The sequence below is a fragment of the Octopus bimaculoides genome, chromosome 2 (assembly GCF_001194135.2).
Source record: "Octopus bimaculoides isolate UCB-OBI-ISO-001 chromosome 2, ASM119413v2, whole genome shotgun sequence".
In the NCBI taxonomy this organism is placed as follows: domain Eukaryota; kingdom Metazoa; phylum Mollusca; class Cephalopoda; order Octopoda; family Octopodidae; genus Octopus; species Octopus bimaculoides.
The window spans coordinates 162,551,991-162,560,033 of record NC_068982.1 but is presented as its reverse complement, the minus strand read 5'-3'; the positions used below and the strand labels follow the sequence as shown (position 1 = coordinate 162,560,033).

The following is an 8,043-nucleotide window of genomic DNA, read 5'->3' as shown; positions in this document are numbered from 1 at the left end:
ACTGACATAGGCCATGGTAATGGTCTCACTTGGCTTGCAGGGTCTTCTCAAGCACTGCATATCTCCAAAGGTCTCAATCACTTGTCATTGTCTCCGTGAGGCCCAACGTTTGAAGGTCATGTTTCACCACCTCATCCCAAGTCTTCCTGGGTCTACCCCTTTCACAGGTAACCTCTACTGCTAGGGTGTGACACTTTTTCACACAGCTGTCCTCATCCATTCTCGCCACATGTCCATACCAGCGCAATCATCTCTCTTGCACACCACAACTGATGCTTCTTAGGTTCAACTTTCCTCTCAAGATACTTACATTCTGTCAGGTATGCATACTGACATTACTCATCCATCGGAGCATACTGGCTTCATTCCTTGCGAGCTTACACATGTCCTCAGCAGTCACAGCCCCTGTAGCATGGCTGTTCGTACACATGTGTCATACAGTCTGCCTTTTACTCTGAATGAGAGGCCCTTTGTTGCCAGCAGAGGTAAGAGCTCTCTGAACTTTGCCCAGGCTATTCTTACACACACACTAATAGGCTAGGATTCTTTCAGTTTCCATCTACCAAATCCATTCCCAAAGCTTTGGTTGGCTCAGGGCAATAGTAGAAGACACTTGCCCAAAATACCATACAGTGGGATTGAACTTGAAACCATGTAGCTGGGAAGAAACTTCTTACCATGCAGTTACATCTGTGTCTATATATGTCATGTTGATAAATGAGAAATAGTTGATAAGATTAAAAAAATGTGTCACTCACCTACCTACCCACTCCCCACCAAGATCAAAATTATCTTCTTGGCCATCTGATACTTTCATTGGTATACTGTAAGTTCGACCTCCAACTCGGTCTGAAAGAAAACACAATTACTAGTTAATTAATCTTTTTGCAATTAGTCATTTAATACAATTATACAGATAGGTTATGGTTACTAAACAACAACAACAGAATTAGACCTATGATGAGAAGCGTTCAAGTCATAATGATCGTATCCTGTATTACTAACAAAAGCCAGCAACCATGTAGAGGCTCATATGCAAGCAAGTTTATTTTGTAGCGTGTTATAATAGATATTAGAAGCACAGAGAAGAGATATAGACCCACTGACAGAATTTGAATCACATATCTATTGCTTATGACATGACTGCCTTACCGATTACAATACAGAGAGAGTGTTTAATCGGAGCCCAAGCATGATTATATGACTAAAAAATTTACTTCAGAGTCACAATGATATGGATTCAATCCTTAAATATTTTCTACCACTACTTCAGCAACAATGTGAAATCTATGCTTTTACTGGAGTGTGGTACATTGCAGCAAAAGCAGTGGAATTTCATAACCTGGGAATTTTATCACAAGGTATATGTATTATGAGTCAATATATCCTCAGTAAATTCATCATCATAGTTTTTATCAACAGATAAACTACATTGCTAAACATTAAAGATTTTCTTTTTAACATTTATCTATCTTCTACTTGTTTTAGTCATTAAGCTGTAGCCATGCCGGGGCACGGCCTTGAAGGGTTTAGCTGAACAAATCAACACCAGTACTTTTTCTTTTAAAGTCAGGCACTTATTTTATCAGTATCTTTCTTTACCAAATGGTTAAACACATCAATACTAGTTGTCAAGCAGTGGTAGGTGACAAGCACAAACACACATCATCATCATCATCGTTTAACGTCTGCTTTCCATGCTGGCATGTGATGGACAGTTTGAATGAGGACTGGCAAACCGGGAAGCTGCACCAGGCTCCAATCTGATCTGGCAAGGTTTCTGTAGCTGGGTGCCCTTCCTAATACCAACAACTCCAAGAGTGTAGTGGGTGCTTTTTACGTGCCACTGGCATAGGTGCCAGTCAGGTGGCACTGGCATCAACTATGCTCGAATGGTGCTTTTTATGTGCCACAGGCACTGGAGCCATTCAGACATAATTATATATATATATATATATATATATATATATATACACACACACACACATACAATGAGCATCTTTCAGTTCTCATCTACCAAATACACTCCCAAGGATTTGGTTGACCTGAAGCTACAGTAGAAGACACTTGCCCAAGGTATCAAGCAGTGGGACTGAATCCAGAATCAGAAGGTTGGGAAGTAAACCTCTTACCACACATTCACATTTCATAAACAATGTGAAAAATAGAAAAGTTGAATGCCAAAAAGTTATGAATATCAAATACACTCAATAAATACATGAAAAAAATATCAATAATACTTTTAAAAAATTGAATCACACAAAAGAAAAAATGTAGTAAAAAGGTTACATTATTTTATATTAGAGGAAGGAAGAGACCTACTGGAGATTACAAGATAAACTATTGTAGCTTAGAAAACTAACTGTTGTAGCTGGGAACAGGTGGGGAGACTACTGAAACTTGGAGGACAAAATGTTGTAACTCAGAGCACTGGTTGCAGTAAGTAGGCTGTTATGTCTCAGAGGACAGATTAGTGTAGCTTGGAGTACAGCCGACTGTAGTTTGGAAGAGAGACTGTTGTAGCTTGGAGAACAACTGTATTTTGTTTGTATCTTGGCAGTCAAACTGCTGTATCTTAACAGGTACACTTTTGTATCTTGCAGGACACATACTGAAGCTTGCTGGACAATGTTCTAGTTTGGAAACAAATAGACAAATGGATGGATGGACAGACTCACTGACTAACCGACCGACCGACTGACCCACTCACTCACTCACTCATTCATTCACTCACTTTGTCTAATAATCCATCCAAAAGACATAATTAACCCTTTAGCATTCAGATTACATTGTCAAATGTAATGCTTATTTATTCACATTGTTTTGAAATCTGGGTGATGTGATTGCTTATTTTTAGAATGACATTGTAAGGCAGGTACAAGAGGTCAAATCTGGCTGGTTTGAACATAAAGCAGGAAGAATATTTGGGCTGGATATGGCCAGTTTGAATGCTAAAGGGTTAAACAATTGTTAGATATGGTTGACCAGAATAGAATAGCAAGGGCTCATTTTGACTGAAAATGAAAATATTTACAAATGGTTGGTTGAAGGCCTATAATAAAAACAAACTGCTAGGCTTTAGCATAACCAGAACAAAAGCTAAAGCTAAGGAAATTATTCTTATACTTATCCTCCACCTCCAGTGTAACTTGAGGTAGTGTATGCATGTGCACATTAGACTGAAGGGGTAATGAGAGTAGGCGATATATATGCAGGAAGATGAAAGGAAGGAAACAGAGGCAAATAGGGGACTATGATATGGGGGATGAAAATGAAAAGTCTGGGTATGTAATATGAGAATAAAACTCATAAAAGGGAAACTTCAGTCTTTTGATACTAGTTGGGGGCTCAACCAGTTCATTAAAATTATATTTACACTCATAAGAATAGAGACCAAAAAAAGAATCATCCACTTCTTAGTGCCTTCTGTTGCTGCTAAAATATGGTTGGCAGTTTTCAAGCAACCTCTAGTTGATCTCACGTAACAAAGTCTTTTTCGTCAACAACCATCTATGTCTTACTAACATTGTAATGTTTTGCTTTCCTTGGATCTTATAGGAGGATCTGTAGTTGCTTAGTTGGGTCTTGAAGGGAACTGGCTTTGGAGAATTCAAGCTGGCCATTAATAAGTGGCAAGTCTTTTTTTATTTCAGTTAGCACAGGTGTTGGAGGTTTGTGGCCTTCTGCATTGGTTGATGTGTGTGTATATATGCATCCTTGTGCTTACGGATTGTGCTTCACACTTTTTACACTTTAGTATACATATTTGTGCTTCGCTGTGTGTGTGTGTGAGTGTGAGTGTGAGTGTGTGTGTGTGTGTGTGTGTGTGTGTGTGCGCGCGAGCACATGCTTTCCATATATGTGGATGTGTGCATACGTCTGTTCCAGGAAATTCACATGGTTGAAATGTATGCATGTAGGTATATATGAATGTATGCATGTATGTATAGATCTATGTATGTAAACATGCATTTATACATGTGTGTGTGTGTGTGTTTGTGGATGTTTGTGTGTGCGTGGCTGCATGACACCACATGTAAATGTCTTCTACTATAGCTCTGGATTGACTAAAGCCTTGTGAATTAATTTGGTTGATGGAAACAGAAAGAAGTCTATTGTGTATGTGTATGTGTGTGTGTATACATATATTATATATATATATATGTGTGTATGTATAAAAGATCCACATGTACTACATTTATTTAGCACACAGAAATTACAACATTTCTATAAATATACCAAAATCTTTTGCAATGACAGACAGTAAATGCCACTACTGAATGAGGAAAGTCTGCTCTTCCCAACTGATCTATTTGTTCATGGACGCTTGTCAAACATTACTACATGCAGTGCTGCAGGTAAAGTGACAATGTTGGAAAAAAGACACCAATAAAAGTGTATAATGAAATTTACCTGTGTGAAAATGCTAATGCTTAAATCATCTGGACACTTAATTGAGATAAATTTATAAATAGACACAAGCATATGTATATTTGAACATTTACTTGTTATTCTACTTTATTCTTTCATCATCATCTTTCATTATTATCATCAACATCTATAACAAATGTGGACAAGCAAAACAGCAAAGCAAGAATTTGAGAGAGTAAGAAAGAGAGAGAGAGAGGGGGGGATTCCTGTATTACTAAAATAATATTGTGTGTGTGTGTGTGTGCACTCAGGTTTGCATCTGTCATACAGTGACATTGACCTGAAATTTACCCCCATCAATAAGAGTGAGGGTAGAGGAGGTGCTTTTTAAAATTTATAGGAAAAGTATCCGATTACTGAATATTCTGCCTCAATAAAGTCTCATTTGGCCTATATAAGAATAGAAAAGTAAACATTACAATGATGATGATGATGACAACAATGACGATGACAAAGAAGAAGAAAACGATGATGATGACAATGATGATGATAACATGCACGAAATAGATTGTTGCATACATTCTTGCAGAAAAAGCAAATATGGAATAAAAATGTCCACACCCTACATTCAGAAAATTATCTGTATATCACTTTTCTGCACAAATCTGGAGCAATGTGCATTTCAGATTGTAGAAAACTGATCCTCTTGGGCATTTGAGAAAATCTATATCCTGTGTGTTCTTAGTGTTTATTGCTCCTGCACATCTGTCACTTACAAGTCTACTTTCTCTGTTAACCTTCCTGTAATTCTATAGCGATTCTTGCATGTCCACAGTTTGCTTAGGCATATGATATAAAATTGCTACCAACTTTTTTTTTGCATATTGAGCAAAGCCATTTCTCTGATGAAAGCAATGTCTTGATTGTTTTCTAATGAACTAAAACTTTGGTCTATTCTAATTTAACTTTGAGGCCTTTGGATTCCAGGTTTTGCTTCCACAACGGAAACTTTTTTCTCATTCTACAACAGATTATAAGATAATGAGGTTATTAGCACATAGCTATTACCATAGAGAATCACACTCAAACTCCCCTCTTATGACCTGAAGGACTATGTTGAATAGGAGGATACTGAGAACCAAACTCTGATGAACTCTTAGCTGCACATTAATTTTGGTGTTATACTCATTGTTAATCTAGCTTACTGACAGCACCTCTGCTAATGGTTTACATGGTTCTCACAAGCCATCTACCTACACCTAGATTCCTCAGTGACAACCAGATCATAGAATGAGAGCTCTGTCAAAGGCTTTCTTCAGATCAATGAATGCCAAGCATGATGGCTTACTTTCAGCCAAGTACTTCTTCAGTTGTCTTATTAGGAACAAGGCATCTATAGTACATTTCTCTAGCACAAATCCAAACAGCATATCATCATATATATTTCTCTCTCTGTCTCTCTGTCTCTCTCTCTATATATATATATACATATATATCCCACCAAAGTGGATATTGTGTTAGAACACTGAATTTTGTGTTATTTATCATGAAAGAACCTCTTATATGGACTTGTGGTGCATAAAACATTTATTTATTGCTGATAGGGGAAGTGATTTCTGTGTCTAGACAAGGTCAAGGAACGTTGAAATCATGCTATCTGGTAGAACCAGTGGCCATAACAGATGGCTATCGCTCACCAGCAATATCTGTAGGAGTACTTTTATGCACCACAAGTCTATATGAGAGGTTCTCTCATGTTAAATATCACAGTATTCCATATTCTAAACACAACAATCACTTTAGCGGTGGGAGATAAATATTACCATATATATATATATATATATATATATATATATATATCATCATCATCATCATCATCATCATTTAACATCCATTTTCCATGCTGGCATGGGTTGGATAGTTTGACCAGAGCTGGCAAGCAGGAGAGCTGCATAAGATTCCAGTCTGATTTGGTTTAGTTTCTACAGCTGGATGCCATTCCCAATGCCAACCACTTTACAGAGTGTGCTGGGTGCTTTTATGTGGCACCAGCATAGGTGCTTTTAATAATGGAGCTAGTATGGGTGCTTTTTTATGTGGTATTGGCACACAACTCTTGCAAGCCAATCCTCTTCAGCAGAGTGAGCAGCATTAATAATTCTGCTGTGGAGGATGGGTCTTCTTGAGTACAACAAAGCACCAGATATCACAGTCCTTTGTCATCTCCTTTGTAAGGCTCAGTGTCCAGAGATTGTCCTGCAGTATTTCATCCCTTGTCTTCTGGGTTTCCCTCTTCCATGAGTTCTATCCACTTTGAGTGATAGATATTTCTTTATAGAGCTGTCTATACCCATCTGCATCACATAATCAAACTAGCACAGCCTTATCTCTTGCACAATGCATCTAATTCCTCTTACGTTTAAGTTTTCTCTCAATACACTAGCACTCTGTTGCACATGAACACTTACATTGTACATCCAATGGGGCATAGTATAACTGATACTCAACAAGACTCAACAACATTCTTTAGTATTCTCTCAATTGCCATAAGGATAAAATATGTATATCCGAATTTTGTTACCTGCCATTTCCTTCATCAAGTCTTCTGTAGCACTGACGAGAACAATGATATGTAATTAATTTAATTTAATGAAATTAATTTTAATTATTCTACCATGTTATTTACATGTTAATATCACTGTTCAAAACGATCATATGCATGTATTAAAATTCTTTTTATATTTCAACATCTTTCTCGGTTTTTCATGCTTATTTGCAAAATTTTGTGACTTTGAGTTTTGTGAGAAACTTTGTGACTTCGGTGAACTCTTTGATAAATATAATGTTTTCATCAATCATCTAGCCTATGTTTACCCCCTAGATTTCAAAATGAAAAGTGCTTGTTGCAAAAATGAAAACTAGCTAAAAGTGTGAAAAAACAACTGGAAAACACGAAATTTTCATTTTCAAATTTTCTCGTTTTTTCATGCTTATTTGCAGGTGGACGATGATGTGCCGTCTGCATGTCCTGACGTTGTGCTACCCACGGTGGAAGAAACGACCCCCACCCTTGAAGATGAAGAATTACTTACCTTTTTCTACAAGGGCGGGGAGGTGGGAAAAATAGTAGAAGAATATAAAGAGACAGTAGATATGGCCTACACATGGGATCCCGAATGGCCTCCACAGATAGCTGTGGAGGTCATAAGGTTTTCCATGAGGGAAAAGCTCAAAAGATTTAAAGAGGAATGTCGCATATGGCCGGGTGGCCCTAACATGACATATGCCTTGTACATGAATGAGGCATGGGAAATGGCGGGGTACGGGAACTCAAGCGGCATTGAAGATAATGAGGGATATATTGATGAATATATCGATGAGTAGGAGGTGAAAAAGCCTCGTTAGAAGGTTTGAAACCTCTTATTGTATTATTTGTAGTGGTTTAAAACCTCAATTATGTTTTTTTAAAAAAACAAAACAAGAAAAAACATGTTAAGTAAGAGGTTTTAGCACCTACTTTTTGTAAGAGGTTTGAAACCTCATATTAATTTAAAAAAAAAAGAAAATATGGTTTTGAGAAAAATCCAATTGGCGGGTGTTGGGTTTCGTCTCTCATTTATCCATTTTATTTCATTTTCATTCACTAATGTGCTTGTCCAGCCCGCAGCTACT

At 37.3% G+C, this 8,043-nt stretch overlaps 1 protein-coding gene across 1 annotated transcript in view; it reads right to left on the bottom strand.

Annotated features, from left to right (window-relative positions):
* The window catches only part of LOC106875270 (probable flavin-containing monoamine oxidase A), a 28,742-nt gene that overhangs the window by 15,903 nt on the left and 4,796 nt on the right, over positions 1-8,043 (bottom strand). The window contains exon 2 of the mRNA XM_014923357.2: positions 759-849. Within this exon, the coding sequence (XP_014778843.1) occupies positions 759-849 (91 nt within the window). The remainder of the gene's footprint in view (positions 1-758; positions 850-8,043) is intronic.